Genomic DNA, 18,781 nt, shown 5'->3' with positions numbered 1-18,781 from the left:
TCATCAGTTTCTTAGCTGTTTTATCCTCGTCTATGATCATATCCCACAACACATCCCCCAATTTCCTCCATTCTCCTTCATCAAATAATAAATCAGGATCCTGAAAACAGCCTTTAGTTTTTCCCAATGTTACTAGACCAGCTAGCTGTTTAACGTAACTATGATCAACACCTCGCTTTTCTAAAAAGCTTTGTAATAAATCTAGGGCTACTTCTAAATCCATTTCTCTGTTATTCATCATTTTAACCCGTTTCTCCGTTATTCATCACTTTTAATCCGTTTCTCTGTTATTTATCACTTTTAACCCGTTTCTCTGTTATCTATCACTTTTAACCCGTTTCTCTGTTATCTATCACTTTTAATCCGTTTCTCTGTTATCTATCTCTCCGTTATTCATCATTTTTAATCTATTTCCCCGTTATTCATCATTATAGTACGGTACCTCTTGCTAAATTAAGAGACCTCTTGCAGCCCTTGTTTCCTGTAGCCCAGCACTGGCGAACTTCAGTCGGTTCAGGCTTCGGAGACGACACACCGCAGCAAAGTGTTCGGTCGATCTTGCCCGCCGGTCGCTGCTCTCCCGGTGCCTTTTGCTTCTATCCGCCGCTTCGGATCGCCGGTTCGGGCGCCAATTGCCGAGAGAAAAATTCCATCAGAGTTCCAGACCCGAGCGGACGGAGGAAGGAATGCGGTCGACCCAATATGAGTGATAAGCATACCTCAACTTTATTGATGCACTAAGCTGATTTATATAAGACTTACAATAATTATGCATACTCGTCACCTATTAATTGGATAGTATACAGTAATTATGCCTACTCGTCTTCTATTAATTGGATAGTATACAATAATTATGCCTACTCGTCTTCTATTGATTGGATAGTATACATAATGAGCTCAACCTTCTTGTGGTTTCTCTGGAATGCAACCTTCTCACCCTGCTAGAGATAATTCCCCAGCTTGTTTATCTAAACGCTCAGCTGAACCAGAGAGCAACCGCTCAGTACTTTTCCACTATGCTACACCAAACTCATGCTAACTGAGGCCTACTCATGCTAACTTAGAACAGAATTCTCCTGATACAACGGATCAATAGAGCCATGCCCCTTCTCTATTAGCCATGTCCCAACAGGCCTGTTGTGACAGGACAAGGAGTAATGGTTTTAAACTAAAAATGAGTAGATTTGGACTGGGTATATGGAAAAAAAATTTACAGCGAGGGTGGTAAAACACTGGAACAGGTTCCCCAGAGAGGTGGTAGATGCCCCATCGCAGGAAATATTCCAGGACAGGATGAACAGGGCTCTGAGCAAACTGATCTAGTTGAAGATGCCCCTGCTCATTGCAGAGGGGCTGAACGAGATGAGGTTCCAGCCCAAACTATTCTATGATTCTATAGTGCATCAACATCAAGCACTTCGTACAGCCTGCTGTCCCCAACTACTTAAAAATCTGGAGATACTGTACTATTTCAATACATCAGACAAAAACATAGGCTGTCCTTGACCTGCCTATATTTAAATACGATAACCAAAGCTACTGTTTCACTTCATCTCTTACCACCATTTAGTAGTGGCTTACTTCTTCAGACACAAGAGTAGCCAAGTTTTCAAAACAATCCACCCAACCCTGTAAAACACTATATTTGAGTTGCCATGGCTTAATGAAACATTGGATTTGAATATGACTTAAGCACACAGAAGGTGTAGTCCAAACCACTCAATAAATTCCCTCCCTATAAATATTAATATATATTCTAAACAAAGAAAAGAAAAAAGCAAAGCCTGAACATGACTTTCACAAGTCTTTTCTCATGGTCTAAAAAATGATGTGCAGTCAACCATGTCAGAATGTACCATCATGGAAAATTAGTATATAAATGAAGAACACAGATTTAGATCTGAATTGAAGAGCACCTTAAGAACATACATTCTCATAAAACAAGCCCTAACCTCCATGCAAAGTCCAGTCTGAAACTGCCATGAGGTAAAATCAACTAAAACAGAAAAACATCCAGGTAGTTTGGGTAGCAATAAATTTTAATAGTAAAACATTAATTGTTGGACAGATGTTAATGTAACTTTTCTATAAGCCTTAAAGCTCATAGCTCTGCAGATCAGATCAAGTCTTCCCTACCCAGGCTGTGGGAAATCAGTTAGGAAGATAGAGCAACTGCACAGGGCGAGGAAAAATGAAAGGCTGATATGCAATGGATGGTCTTCCCCAGAGGAGAGAGAGAGAGAGAAAAAAAAGGGGAGAAAAAAAAAAAACAGAACAGGACACCACAACAGGAAACACAACAAGCAATCTCCTTCATTACACAGTAGTGATATTTTTTACTCAGAATCTAATCTAATACCTACAAGCAGACATGGGGAACATCAACAGAATGCAAATGTCCCCCAACTCAGAAGAGACAGAGGATCATTGAGTAAAAATCATAAATCTTTTAGTTCTACAACTGTGTCCTACTTCAGTCTCTGATGTGAATTTTTAATTTGCACCATTTATGACAAAAACAGAAGTGTATTTACCTAAAAAAATTAAGGACCAAGCCTTTGTAAGTTCAGTGGAAAAAACAATCTTGCATCTTAACAAGATGTGAAATTCAAACACAATTCACAACAGGCTATTTTTATGCTGATGTCAAGCCCATTTCATGTGTTAAATGTAAATTTCAGAATGACCAACAGTCCCAGGTAACTGCAATAGCCATATACTATTTGTTTCTAGAGACATTACCATTTTATGCCTGTGCCATTTGAATCTCAAAATCCCAGAGCAGACAGGAGAACAAGCAGAGAACCCAGGCAGCAAGCAGGAGAATCTAGGCCAAAGTGGGAGAGAGATTCTCTTAGAAATTAACTATATTGCAAGCATGAGAGAGCGTGCAACAACTTACACAAATTGTATTTCAACTGCTCTTTCTCTCCCTCTTACATCTATCTGCAATACTAACAGAAAACTGTCGTGCTTTTCCTCTTTGGAAGCCTCCCTCAGAAAAGGGAGAAAAAAGCCAAACAAAACCCCACATTTCCTACCCTTCTTGGTGGGTGAACTACCATAGAAAAAGAGATGCACAGAAATCCCTTTAAAGTTCCTAAGGACTTCATCTGCACGTCATTCATTTATTGCCTTCTGGTTTTATAGTTTATATTTGTGTTACTTTGACCAATATTCACAAATTCAGGAAGTTTTGGGTTTAGTAGTCAGTTTCACCATTAACTTTCAGTTACTGAAATGCTTGCATTGCAAGTACCGCAGGGAATTAATTCCCCATTTAAAAATAAGATTTAAAAACCTTTTTATATACAAATATGTGAGAAGACCTAAGTCCTAAGCCCTGTTGAACCTGCTCAAGTGCCAGCTGTCCTCTTCTTCCACCTTAAAGATAAATGCATGTTACTGGAATTCAATGCTATAAGTTCAGTGCCTCCAGGATACATGAATCAGATATACCTAACATTTGGACGAGATCATCTTAACAACAGAGAAACATGCTCAGAAACTCAGTTTTATTTTCTCGTATTAGCAGTTTCTCATTAACCTTGACTTACCAAACCTGGTCACACATGCTGAAAAACTGAACAGAAGCCTATGCTATATAAGGATTCAAAGTCTTCTGACACTTCCAAAACATCCCAAGCACTCCCTGGATAAGAATTTTTCATTAATGATCAAATACTTGTGAGTATGTTCAATGCTTTGTGATGTGGTCAAAACCAAAGATTATCATTACCACTTTCATAAACTGTAAGCAACCATTATAACTTGAAAAGTTATATAACAAACCTTTAAGAAGTTCATGAAGATCCATTTGGACAGACCAGTGAGGTGATAATGCACTAGTATTCTATCACAAGAAGATTCAAGACCATAATTCTGAAATATTCAGGCCAAAACATACAAGCTCATGTAGCAGCCATAAGCTTACACTAATAGTCTTAGATTTATTGAAGTTATATGCCTAGTAGTTCGTACAGACTCTTCAGTGATAATTGCTGCAGCAAATTATTACAGGTAAGTACAGTAAATTTATCTAGTGCTTGTAATAATTTCTACTGTCACACCATGGCAATCTATTTCTATAAATTTTCAAGGACTTTTCAAAAAGATGGTTGTTGAGCTCTATACTATTATTAATATCACTCATTTGCCAACTCATCACTTTGCCCAAGACTATGATTTATGTTCTTTGTGGCTGGAAGCCATTTTCTGTTGTGATTTAAGGAGGCTACTGAGTGCTTGACCTTTACATATCTCTATAAAAACAGAAATAATATCTAACAAATATGGTCTTCCATACACGTCAAGCATTTCAGCATTTTCGGAACAAGCTAGTGTTTCTTGCTCATTTTGTCCAAAGCATTTCCACAGAGAAGGAAGCTGAAACCTGTCCATATCTTCTGTTTCGTCATTCTCCTACTTTCACAAGTACCCTTTGAAAAAGTTCAAGTGTCATTCATCCCAAACCAGTCCACCTCACTGACACACTTGAAAGCATCAAAATGCTACTCCTAAATTCAACTGTACAGCTAGTATCTTGTCCAAACCACTAAGCCTCTTTTTTTTTTAGTTCTATCACTAGATCTCAGAGAATGAAGAGACAGAGCTCCATTTTAATGAAAGCTTTGTTTTACCAGTTCATTTCTTTCTCAGTTTTAATACCTTAACAAAACTATGCCATAATGTCTTGCAATGTTCTCCAATATTCTGCAGTTTTAATATGACTTTATTAGTTTAAGTGCTCATATTTTGCTCTAACCTCACTCATTAAAATTCATCAAATAAAACCTGAAACAACTGAAGTTAATTCTCAACTACTTCAGTTTTATTGAAGTTTTCCTAAACATTTTTCTGCCTCTCTCTTCCTCAAAGGATATATAACTTTTTATTGTAACTGTTGCTTTTTCTTGTGTTGATTTTGGTGTATCTCATGCACATCTGCCTGATCTTCCTGGAATCTGTTGCACCTGAGGGAATACTATAACACCAGAATCCTCAACTTCAGCGTGACTTTCTGCTGCATCATAGCCCATATTTCCTTTGCACTGACTAAAATGATTGCAAATTACATGACCTTAGTATATGCACTCAATATTTTCACAGCAGTTGCTTGCTTTTAGCTAAACTAGCCTTTTAAGTGTCACTAGAGTGTTAGCTACACTAGACATTATGTTATATGCTTTTAAACAATTAAGCACTTGTTTGATTGGTAGCAGTTGATATTAGATCCTCTTGTTTGTTTAGGTTTTTTTAATTATGATTGAATATTGCATGTTATTTCTAGACATCTATTGCAGGATCCCTACTGGGAGCTCTATGGCTATGTTCACATTACATCAGTTATAAAAACCACTCTGTGCTTAGAATATTTTAAAATAGAGTACACTAAGTTATTTTTCTGACAATACCTGGACACCGTTTTCCCTTACAGGACCTCAAACACAGATCAGAGAGCATCCATTGATATAAAAATGGCCGCTGGAATTAATCCTCAGATTCCCATTTCTGCAACACATTAGTTGCAAATTTCCTTCAGAGAATAGGGATAGCAACAATTTGTTGTGGCATACCAACAAAAAAGACAGCTGCTCAAGGGGTGTGCAGGACTCATAGAGCTGAAAGAACAAGTATCAACATTATTTGTTGATTCTGGCACACAGGTAGAAAGGAAGAACCTGACAGCACTGCGCTTGTGAAAAATGACTCCCCAGCATGGAATTTGTAATGAAAACACTGTCTAGCACCCCATGTGCGTGGGAGGGCATTTCGTGCTCTGTCAGGAACTTAATGCAGCAACAACGAAATTTAGTGATTGAAAGGTGAGTGGGAATGAGTGAATACTGTAGAATTCAAGGAAAAACAAGTTTTATGCGGTTTTAGAAAGAACGATTTAAGAACCTTCCTATTTCTGTGTAATCTAGACCTCTTTTTTTCAAGCATAGCCTGTGCTATTATACTTGAAACATTAGGAAAAACTCATCTTGTAATAGGTGATACCAATATTCATACAGAATGTATGCATTAAAAACATACTCATGGAGTTACCTGCTTCCCTGTTCCTTTACCTGTTCTCTTACTATTTACCCTTTTTCTCTAATCACTGCAAGTTCAAAGAGTCTCTTCTAAGCGGAGCACACAGTTTGAGTCAAATTTTCATACGTTATGTCAAAGCATCTGAAAACAGCTCATTTACTCCTAGCTATTAAATGCAAGTTTCACCATTACATCAAACATTTTGCAACCGCTATTTCACAAGGCTGTTAAAAGTCTTATGACTGTATAGGCAGTGTACAGCTGCAACTTCTACCATGCACAGGGTTTTGCTGCCATTTTCTTTAAAGAGTTGAAAAACATCCAAATTTATTTTTTTTTTAAAGACACTTTCCATCACCAGTTTTCTCATCTGATTTTTCCCTTCAATCTTATTTCCTTGAGGGCACATTTTTCATCTACAGTTGACACATTTCTCCTGTTCCCCCCACTAGCATGCTTAAATAGTCACTGAAATCTGTCATATTAAGCAGAATATGCCATTGTAAGATGACAAATTAAATGATCTTTATAAATTCATTTGAAGCATTTAAAGGTACCAGATAAAATGCTTATGGAGTCACCTCAGTTTATCTACATCTCACCACTACTAATTACTTACCAACTTCTGATATCTAAAGACAGCTTCCAGCACATTCAAATGTATTAGACACTGCAGATATTGCACATGCTCATTCCATCACCTATTTGGTCAACAGTCTGGAAAACAAAGTGTCCCTAAACCATATTACCCTTTTTGTTCATGCTTGTAATCACTTTAAGATCATTCATATTTTGTACATGTTTAGGGAGAGTAGTTCAAAGAATTCTTCTAGGAATGGCAGAATTACTTGGTTGCAGTAGCCAGAAAAAATCTGCAGCACTTTTTTTTGGCCTTTTGCATCTATACAACTTCACTTCCAGAAGACTGGAGATTTAGGACTATATTGGAGGAGTTATTCATAGGAAAAAAAAAATAATGAAGGGGAAAGTTGAGAAGCAAATAACAACTTGAAAAAGATAAGCTTTCTTATTCTCACTGGTGCTACTGACAATCAGAACTTCCGAAGTAAAAGCTACTTTATCAGATATGCAACTGAAATCCCATGCCACTTTACAGATAGTCTCAGCTAACTGTACAAACAAGAACACTGAAAACCACAGAAATAACTCAGCATAAGGCTAGCTATACATTTTAATACACTTGTAATTTTCCCTTCTACTTTCTTAATGGCCTCAAGTTCAGCAACTGCTTTAGGAAGCTGACTACATGTTCATTTGCATAGGCTAGTACAATGTACAGATCAGCATAGCTAAACACAGCATATTGCAACTTCCACTTGTGCATGGCAAGGTTCCACACAGGCACGCAATGGAAACTGAACAACACAGTCATTATGCACCTAAAAGCACGCCCAACACAACCTACTGCAAGGGCTGCACAGGCTTGTTCAATTTAGCAACTCCACCTCTGCCCAAGCAGCTGTTACCACGCACATATTTACCATCATTAAACAATCTCACAGCAGTCTCTCCAATTTGTCACCACATTTTTAGCTCTTGGCTTTCCAAGAAAGGCTACAAAGGCCACCAAAGAGGCCAAGGCTAAAGAAACCGTCGCTAAAACCAAAATACCAGTACCAGAAATAATTAGTCTGCTTGTGCTATACTGTGGCAACAAACACAGTGAACAGTTCACATTTCTGCATCCAATTTTACTTCAGGAAGAGAAACAAAATACTAAATATCGTGGATAGAAGACTAATTTTTTACCAATTATTCTACTTAAATAAAATTGCATTTCAAAATAAATTCTGTTCAAATGACAACTAAAGAGTGCCAAGAAACATATTTGCTAGGTTAAAACCAGCTTTAATTCAGAACTTGTTTACTGGGTATTCAATGATGCAGCAATAATAATTTGCACTACAAAATACTTATTCAAAACTAGACTGTATTAAAAAAAAAAAAAAAAAAAGACACCAGGCTGGTTATATTTATATTTTCACAAAATGTGAAACTCTCAGCAATTAATTAGAATATACATTTTTAAAATTCTGTGCATTACATATAAGCGTCAAAGATTTGAAGCAAGTATTAAGGTACTTTAAAGACCTTAAATAAGACATTGCCAGTGCACAAAAATAATTTCAAAAACAATTGTAATTCCTCTGTTATTTCCACAATCAAAACAAAAACAAATATCATTTTTAATAAGTAATACAGTAAATTTATTTAAAAAGAACACACATTAATGAAAGCTTTGTCTTAAATATGACTCATGAGGACAAAAGATGTTCAGCATAACTGAAGAACAAGTGAAGAACAAGTGACATGACCAGGTTTATCTAATTTTATACTGAAAGGACTTAAAACCAAGCAAAAGATTCAGAAAAATGATGAGATATTTTGGTTAACAGTAATCACTGAACCATTTCAAATAGTCATATTGAAGCCCTGATTCATGATTGCACTCTCAAATCTTCTTTACCTCTGTCTACTTATAAAAAGAGCAGTGCATAAGAATTAGTAAAATTATGATCTCTGTAAAAAAAAAATAATGCTTGAAATATACTATATTTGAACAAATAACTATTTTTGGTGCTACGCTTCAGGTAATTTTTAGACCTTTTCCTGTGAAATTAGGGTAATGATACCCTATAACTCAAAAGCAGAAACCGAAGTTGAACTGAACATATGCTGGCAATGACAGATCAAACAGATACGTAGGAGGTTGTGAGCAATAGACCGGAAAAAGCTTTTACATATAAAATAAGTAATCATAGGCTTACAGAATATACTTCAGACTGTGTAAATGAAGACTAGTCACCTTAACCCACCATAGCTGTGTCTGAGCTTTACAGCGGGTTCAAGAAAGAAAACAAAAAACACAAACAAACAAACAAAATTACAAGGACAGAAACATGGATGAACTTTGAGCACTTGAGACTAAAGAAACAAGCTCTGTGCTATGTGGCCTTACAACCTATAGGCCCAGGGTTTCTGACTCCACAGTATTTATGTCAAAAGTGATTTCACCAGACAGCAATCACCCACAGTTTGCTATTTTCACACATTTTGTTTACCTTTAACCCAGCATCTTTTGAACCTCTTTTTTTAATTTGCCTAGGCTTTTCACAACTTCAGAACTTTCCTACCAGGGATTTTTCTCTGCCCTTTATTATCCCATACAATGTAAATCTAATTCTTCTGCCTTATTAATTCTTACCTACTCTTTTTTTAATAACGAATGCTCATCCATTAGTCATAACTTCTACACCACATCTACCATGAAAGTCTTCCATACTCAAACAGTAGAACACAGGTGTTACTCAGGATAATTAAAAAGATCCTTACCTTTCCAAAATCTCTCACATCGAACAAATCAAATGCTTCAAAAAGTTCACTTTTCTTCATGCCAAATATTTCACAACATGCCGAAAGAAAAGTCCTTATATTCTTCAAGCAAAGAAACTAGAGGAAAGAAAACAAAAATACTAAGCTTTAAGAGTGTCCATTAGCAACTTGTGTGCTCACTTTGGTCAGAAGTACGTTACAAAATTCACCAATATAATTATTTCTAGGTCAGCACTTCCACTATGCTGCAGTCTTCCGCTGGTTCTAATTCAGCCATGAAAGTTCCCTGCAGACTCAAAAGCACTAACCAAATTCTAAGTAGACACTTTGTGAACAGAATCTATTTTCTCTCTTTTTACATAAACAAAGCAGACTGACAATATGCTACTAGATACAAATTAGTCTAAATACAGACTTGCTTTTCTGTTCTCTACAGGCAGCATAGAATAAAGCAAATAAAGTTACCCTAATAAAGTTATATGAATATGAGAAAGTATACATCAAGTGTCTTCAGCTGTTAAAAGTCTACTTTGAATGTTTAATGAACACATGTGTACCATCTTAACACCCTGAAGACATTATGAATACATATCCTCCATCTGGAACACAGGAGTGGATGAAATTTTCAACTGAGAAGACACAATTTAGGCAGTAGATGTTTAAGATACTCAAACCACCATGATTTCTGTACTGGATTAAAGGCTATTTCCCTTGAAGTTATCTACATGTATTGATGATCATCTGAGTCTGGAAAAACATAAAGCTTCTGCCATAGTGCTCTCCTTACAAGGCTTTTAATGCATTTTCCTGTAGGCCATTTTTTTGAAAGACCTTACCAGTGCAAAACGTAACTATCAATAGCATTGCAGTAACTACAGAGGGATACCTAAAAAGCGCAACAGTCATTCTTGATAATGATTACCACCATAAGGTACTAACTAGTACCTGATGAGGACATTAACTCCATAAAGATGATCCATTATGCAGTATAGTTCAAAAGCAAATATGATACCTATAAGCAACAGTATTTCAAATGACACAGCACTGTGACTTGCAATATGCCTTTTAAAAGTACTGATACAGCAACTCAGTATCAAACTGAGCTCCTAGAGTTCTCCATGTTACAGTGGATTCATAGCAATGAGGATCATTTACATTAGGACAGATTAAAGAACGGCTATATGTTACAACTTAATGTTGTTTATTAAAGCAGTGTTTCTGATATTAATACAGACTGTCACAGCCATACCTTTCCTGAGTGCAAAGTAACAAATACCTTAAACTGTCACTCAAAGTACATCACTGCATTACCTTCAGCATGAGACAGCAAAATACCAATTCAACAGGGAGCCCTACATCATACATTACATAGAGCTAACCAGCCAGACACAGAGAAAGCAGAGCACCTGATCAGATTTACAGCAAGGTTACACATATGAAAGCACTGATTCAACAAGAGAAGCTTCAGAAGTAAACAACTGTAGTAGATGGTCATCAAGACAACTGACAAACTCAATGTGAAGCACTACAAAAACAGTCCCTGCACCAGTCAAAGGTTCCAGAAAGGCATCTGTGACTGTCAACTGCCACATCAAGTGTAAGGGGCTACAGAGGTACTCAGTGGAGCTGTAGCCTCCACTCTTCCGTCCACTCCAAACAAAGCCATCAGCACCTGCTTCCAGCTCACATGGGGCAGCTGGTGCAGGCTATGTACTGGCCTGCTTGAGGACAACACTGCATTTATGCCAGACTGCTCTTACACCTAGTGAAATTTTAAAAATGAGGCTAGATTGCTTAGTCATTACCACCAGCTTCTCTGGTTTTGCAAAGATTATAACTTTCAATTCAAAATTACAAGGTTAGAGGGCTAAGAGATTAAAAACTTATGTGCTTCTTCCACCATGATGCTGGCGGAACAAACTAGAACATGAGCTCATTTGGGAGTCCACAGCTTTAAGAACACTATTGTATTCTGATTATTTTTTTCCTCAGGTTTTTATTTGTTTTTATTAAAAGCCATCAAGGGCTATTAGGTTTGTCAAATGCAGAAGATTCAACTTGAACAGGGAATTTACTTTTTAACATTTAAATGCTGACTGACAACATTTTTCTTTGCTGGAAAACTCAGCTGCCTTTTTAAAAGATACGTTTTGAGTTTAGATTAGGTAGTGCTGAAGTCTGCCAGTGCAAAGAAAGCTTACAGCTGCATTAAGTTGTGTGCTCACACCTCTAAAGAGAACAAGAAGTTAAGGGAGAAACAGGAGCTGTCATAGGCCAAAAAATCAGGCCAAGATAGGAGTTGCATTCAGCTTCTTAATATAGCTATAAGAATCATTTAATGTATCAGCAGTTATGCGCAAACAAAACATGCTTCCCATTCTGCGAAATTTCTCTAATTATTCTTAACAGATGTCTCCTACAATAAAAGATATCTCAAATTTGGAGGGAACTTCGTGACCTCAGCCTTTTGTGTTTAAATTATCATTATTATGAATTATATGCAAATAGATGGGGGAGCATATTACAAAAAAAAAAAATGAAGTTTCCCTTAACCCACCTGTTTTAAAGAAAATGTTGAAGTACCTACACTGTAAGTAATAAATTCAATTATTTGGAATATTCTAAGAGAGACCAAATCCCCCACTCTCCCCAGTCTGGTTTTTAAATACTCACTAATTGATTGAGTGGTAAATTGCACTTAACATGTATCACATATTAAACACACTAGACACAATTATAATCTAATATTCAATAGCCACATGGCAACACAGCAGTTATATTACATTTCTTGTAGGCTCTAGATACCACAGACTCAGCGTTTGTCAAATTTACTTGCACTGAGATGGGACCACATCATCAATGACCATGTGCCAAATGGTGCCTTCACCAGAACAGGCCTCCTGACAAAACAGCCTAACCCTCTGCTGGTTCAAAGATGGCTTAGTGAGGCATCTAGTGATTCAGTATACATCAATTTTAACTTGTAAAATGAAAGGCTTATTACTGAATTAACAAGCTAACCACACTAACTACAAGGTTAAAACTGTGAGACTACTAAAACGAAAAATGTGTTCATATTTATATGGACTCATTTTGCAATAAAATAGATGATAAAGAAAATATTTTTTAAAAACTTGCTATATGCTACTCATGTTTTGGAGAAATTGTTTGATTACATTGCCCAGAAAATTTTCAGAAATATTTCCAAAACTTTATATTGCATTCATCTAAAAAAACAGTTTTCCTCAGTGAAAACAAAGGTTTTTATTGCTGTGGTTGTTGTGTGAAGAAGTACAAATCAGTAAAAGAAACCTCCAAATTTAAAAAAAAAAAAAAAGCATACACCTAAAATCTGGGATTCTATAAAAGACAACCTCCTTGCTGGCAATAAAAAAAAGGCACCATCAGTCTGCAGTCTCTCATTAGTTAAGTACAGTCCTCAGGATATTTGGAAGCCTACTACTTTATTGTGTTTCTTTTCAAAGAAAAACATTATACTTCGGCACACCACAAGGGAGATCATTAAAGGCATAAAGAGCAGTTGAGTACCCAGTTAGTACCCAGTTCTCTTAGAGATGCAAGGAAAGCTTGCAATGTCTCACTTGCTCCAATCTCAGAAAGTCTCCTCCACAGGAAATGTTTTTCAGCACAAGAACTGGTTCTTTTTTATTTTTAATTACTTGGCTATATTAGGAGAAAACAGTTAAAAATTCTTAATACATGAATCAGTAAAAATATTGCAGTAGGGCAGTATAAGCTGTGAATCCAAAAGAGTTTACACTAGTGAAAAACACAGCTCGTATCTGGCTCATCTCCAGGCATACAATGAGAGGAGAACACACCCAGCACCCAGAGACACATCAACAAAATCTCAGCCCACTGGGGTTCAGGGCACTGAGAACAACTTTCAATATTAACATCTGTAAATTATCAAGGCATTTCTAAAGCACACTCATGTTTCACAGCATAAGTAGCTATAGTGCTACAAACCGATAATGTCATTATCAGAACTGCTGAAATTGTACACCTCTTGTCATAAACCACTGTGTTTTAATGGAACAGATTATAGTTTTAGTGGCCTCTAGTCCATTCTGCACTTAATTTCATTTTGTAAGAGGCATTTATATAACACTTACAAAAACGAAAAACAAGTTTGAGACAGAAAAAGTCTATTACCTAAAAAAGCTGGTATGGTTTATATAACTGAGACTGTCTTTTTCTGGACTTAAAGCAGAAGAGAGTGGGCAAACCAAATTATATTAAATTGCACAGAAAAAGCATGCTGTTCTCTACCATAACATTTGCACTTCACACAAAAAGAAACATCTACTTGAGTCTCTTTTCAACACAGTACATGGTTATGTGTGCTGACAGAAATGTATAGATGTATGTTACAAAGGGTACTGAATAGAAATGACTAATTAGACAAAAAGCACAGGCAGGATGGTAGCTGCCCACAGGGAAGAGGGATTTCTCTAACTAGGCCACTAACGAAGTGAAAGATGAAATAAAAAAAAAAAAAAAAACGATTTCATATAGCCTCTATTCATATAATCTTAGGGCTACATTTCAGAAAAAATATTTTAGCACTTAAGTACTTCAATTGAATAAAGGTCTGTTTGGTACAGACCATAATATTCAGTATCTAGATATATCTTTTGTACTAAAAACACTCCTAAGGGTGTTCAGAGACCAACAGAAAGAGCTCTGAAGATCAAATTCCTACGTGAAACACTTATATGAAATTCTAACAAAGCAACACCCGTCAGGCAAGTGAAAAATGAAAAGCTGAGAAACTATAAGTATTTAAGAGAGTTTAATTCATTAAGAGAGTGCTCTAATCCACTTTAAGCATTTTTTTTTAATTACCAGTGGTGGAAAAACAGCTACCTGTATTTATTTCAGCTACTACCTCTTTTTTCATATTATGGTATAGTCACAAGCAAGGAAGAAAGCTTGTGTAGCTGGTGGCAGTTTTCCTTATCTTCGTATCTGGACCAACAGACATTCATACTCCATTTAGGACAAACTAGAGAACATACTGAAGCCTGAGCATCTGAGACAGTCTAAATAGACACTAGGCTATAAAGGGGTAGCAAAACCAAAATGAATCACTGTCACTTCATGTCAGGGAAGGTGTTTTTTTCCCCAGTGTGATTCACTTCTGCTGACACTGTCTACCCATCCCTTCCTCACTACAGTTCCCAGGATTTTTGCATGTTGCATTCATAGCCCCAAGCAGACTTCAAGACGTTCCCAATAACTGCATGAGAACTGAGGCCGGTCACTCATAGCCACCATTACATAGAAACTATGACAAAAGACTGAGAACACAGAAAAAGAACTACTCTGCTTAGTCAATGGTCCGCTAAATTTACTTTGCCTCCTGTGCAAGAAATAAAGCATGTCAACCAGGGAAAGTCTGGAAATCTTCCCCTCCTAATTCCTCCTCTACATGGTGCCACTTTATAAACTACATAGCTGCACCTATTCACTTTTGTCTAGTCTTTAAACAGCCTTATAGGCATACACAAAAAAATAGTGGGGTTTTATTTAAAAGCAAACATTTTATGACAAAAATAGTTGAGGAAAGGACAGACATTCAAAACAAGTATATACAAGGGAAGTAGTCAGATGAGCAAATTTGGCTTCAATTTACACATCTCAAAAGGCAGAATCACTTTCTTTTTTTAATTTGTGAAATACTGATGTTACATGCAAGAAGGCACATACAGGCTTGTGAAGATGGGAGATCTTTCTGTTACCATTTATGGTCTTAGAAAAGCAGAATTACACAAGAATAGAAGGCAGAAGAATAGAAGAGGAACAAATCATTGCTGTAACACTTAAGATGCTCTTCCTACACCTCAGTGCTTACTGCAAAACATGAGCTCCTGACATTTCCTGTCCATTTCTGGGATGCTGATGAGAACAGATTAGATGGGAAAATCTCTTTTTGTTTTTACCTCTGTTCCTGAGAATATATGCAAAAAGGAAAATAATGCAGTTACACCTCTAGAGCATGAGGACAAATGTTAAATCCATTATGGCAATTTTCACTGGAAGAACTGCTCTTCTATGTTATGTCTCCAAGATTGATATGTGCAAGTAATTTCAGTGAAAGAAAGCACTGAAGCAGAACTTGTATCCTCAACGTTTCCTTCAAAGAATGCCCTGAGGGTTGCAGATGTTTGTCTTCTCACTTATTTCAGTATTTGTTGTAACAACTGTGTTGATAGGAGTAACATAAATTCCATACTAACACTGTTCGTATCCTGCTAGGTCCAAATCCAAGAGACAGATCCAGGAACCCCATCCCTACTGCAACCAAACAGCACCATCACCTCTTCTAGCCACACAGTGAAGACACTGTGACCATAGCAAAGCTACCCAGCAGCAAGATCAAATAATTGTACACTGAAATTATATACATTAAAAAGCAACAGTAACTAGAGATACAGACTCAAGGGTTTCATCAGCTCCTACATGAAGTGTGTGAACAGGAAATGTCTAGCTTCCCTTTAAATTCTTTCAGCCATATCCCATAAAGGAAGAAAATTAGGTACTTAACAAATACAGCTGCTCATTCATCAAGGGCTCCTTTCCATAAACCAGGCTGGACTTCTCCCTGACACATGCCATCTTTGACAGACCTATCCTAAAAGCAGAGTTAGCAAAATAGGAGCATGTTATACCTCTATTAGTTGACTTTTTTTTTTTTTTTTTTTTTGGTAAATCTGTATGTTCGATTAACACCAGATAACTAGATACTTGGACAAAGCAGGGGCTCGCTGTGGTACTGTCAGAATTATACACTCAAGGTTAACAATTCAACACAGAAATCATTCCTGGCTCCTTCACAAATTTCCGCAGCCAAAGCAGATTAAATTAGTTCTGCTCTGCCAACAGAAGTAATTATCACTACATGCAGTAAAAAATAGCTGTAAAGTTTTCTAAGTGAACAAAATACGGACCCACTGATGGAAGTCTTAATTCAACATCTATTAATGTCTTTTCCTAAGCCAGCAAGAGGGAAAAGAGCAATATCAGAGTCGAGAATGGAAGTTTTAACATTTCTATTGTTCTTATGCATGCTACTTGTCTTGTAAAGATCCTTAAATCCAGAGTCTTACCAAGGGTAGGCAAGGCAAATGGGCCACAAGGAATTTAAAGACAAAGTCAATGCAAGAGATTGAGTGCTCCTGTTTTCAGTAAGCAAATGAAAGCTACAAGGAGATGTGTCACAACAGCACAAGCATTACTCTTTTTCTCATTCTTAGATGAAACATGTTAATTTGCAAATTACATGTAAAGAAGAAACCAACGCACACAGGAAGAATATAACAGGTTTATTTTCTCCACTTGGCCTCTTGTTGTGCAAACCATCTCCATCATTTGTATGATCAATATTTTTCAAGCTCTGAGCAGAAGCAAACAAGCTAAATATTAAATACCTCCTCAACTTTGCTCTCCAAAAGGTTACAAAGCAGATACACTAATAAGATGGTAGAGACAGCACAGTGAGTTCTGGAGAGGCTGGCTCATTATCAGCATCTCAGCAGCATACAGCCTATACTTCAGCTCTTTATAGTCACTTCAGAACCATTTTTGAGTAACAAAATATGCAAGACTAGTACCATTACATAACTGTGAAAAATCTTGCTATGAAATGTTCTATGCAAAGAAAAACAACAGACTTTCCTTAATTCAGAAAATTAAGGAATAGCTAGGGAGATCTGTAGTGTTATTAGCTTACTAGATGTGGGCATTCCTTGAAGGCCTACACAAAGCACAAGATGCTGTATGAACTATAAAACATATTAAATTCCTCTGAACCACTGCTAACACAGTATCAATATTAATAGCATGTTCTTTATTTGCTCAGTTAATGTAGTTATTAAATATTCATAGAAAAGCTCTTAAAATTCCTAACTGACTAGCATTCAATTGTGTCTATTGCATTTTGGCTTGAGTATGAAGTTTTGTTTATGTACGTTTGCTCTTCTCTTTGCTTCAAAGAAAGAAGATGGAAATTGAAACTTGAAAAAAAGCTGAGAAAGCACAAAGGAAGCTCAGCTTTTATTAGTACTGACATGGAGTGAACAGGGGGCAGGGAAAAAAAAGGCTCAGGATTTGTCATGCATTCCTGACTCCCTACTTGGCTATGCTAGCACTACAGCATTGGTTAAGCAGGTGAGGGCAAAGAAGCATTTAAATTACTTATGTCACTAAGTCAAGTGCTCCTATAAGCCACAAAAGTGGCAAATTCTCATCTCGTCCCTAAAAAGGGACTTGACTCACTAATGATTAAATAGTGGAAAAACAAGAAATAAAAGCCAAACACAAGAAAATTCTGTGTTGAAATGCTTCAGGTAGAACTATTTATGAAACTGACATTTAAAGTAAGACAGTAGTCATTGTGCTGCAAATTGTATTTACAATTGTGACATAGAAAACTGCTTCTGTAAGAGACAGAACTATAAAGGACACCGATTTTCTACTTGGATGAATTGGTTCTAACACAGGGTTTCTAATACTCACATGTCAGCTTAGTTGATGTAATATTAGCAGTGGTATGAAACAGTTTATAGACACAGAAACCTCAAAACCTGCACCTACCTAATGTATTGAAACTTATTGAAGGGGGGGAATCTTTAAAGCAAACGGTCTGACTGATAGCATTTGTACAGCAAAATGAATGGAAAGCCTGTGCAAGAGAAACTTTTAAAAGTCTCAAAAGCTGTCAACACTGAACCCCGCATGAAAATTCAACACAAAATGGGAAAAATAAATCTTCATAGGCTTAGTCAGTGTCTATTAAATGTGAACCTAACCTAAATAACTCTTAGGCCCTTCTATTTCTTTACCAGCTAATGGCATAGACCATGTACTAGGTCTATGATTTCCAAAAGGAAGGAACAATATTCTTATTAACATTCATTAGTGTTAACATACATGATTCATTAAATAATTGAAATGTTCTAAATGTTTTCTTGAATTGCATATAAGTAGTCTTTTCCAAGCTCTTACGATCATAGAATAAATTCCTAACAAGACCTTAAGGATCTAAGTACAGCTCTCTACAAACTGCTAAATACAAATACAGTTATCATCTAGTTACCTGTTTTAAAAATCCATTGTTAGACTTTTGCTGGTGTGCCACTTCAGGTTTGCAGTTTATTAGACCATGCCCTCCGTGGCAAGGACTGGGCTTCTGATATATTCAGAGAACACTTCTCAAGGATTGCAAGTCAAGTAAGTAGGACAGCTGGGTCCAGAAGCCCAAACCACAAACTGGTAGGAATAGCAGTGAATAAACAACAAACTCCAACAATAAATTTGAAGGATTGGAAGTTAAAACTTGGTGGTTAGAGTGTACTAACTACTT

General features: G+C 36.6%; 1 protein-coding gene across 5 annotated transcripts in view; it reads right to left on the bottom strand.

The window, feature by feature from the left end:
• Positions 1-18,781, bottom strand: part of VAV3 (vav guanine nucleotide exchange factor 3) — a 170,561-nt gene that overhangs the window by 132,337 nt on the left and 19,443 nt on the right. For 4 of the 5 annotated variants that reach the window (XM_065072455.1, XM_065072454.1, XM_065072457.1 and 1 more), the window contains exon 2: positions 9,394-9,510. The exons of the other annotated variant lie outside the window; for it this stretch is intronic. In XM_065072455.1, the coding sequence (XP_064928527.1) occupies positions 9,394-9,510 (117 nt within the window). The remainder of the gene's footprint in view (positions 1-9,393; positions 9,511-18,781) is intronic. 5 annotated transcript variants of the gene reach the window in all.

The sequence above is a fragment of the Columba livia genome, chromosome 8, assembly GCF_036013475.1.
Source record: "Columba livia isolate bColLiv1 breed racing homer chromosome 8, bColLiv1.pat.W.v2, whole genome shotgun sequence".
Lineage (NCBI taxonomy): Eukaryota > Metazoa > Chordata > Aves > Columbiformes > Columbidae > Columba > Columba livia.
Note: the sequence above shows the minus strand (reverse complement) of the source record. Positions and strands in the feature narration are given on the sequence as shown.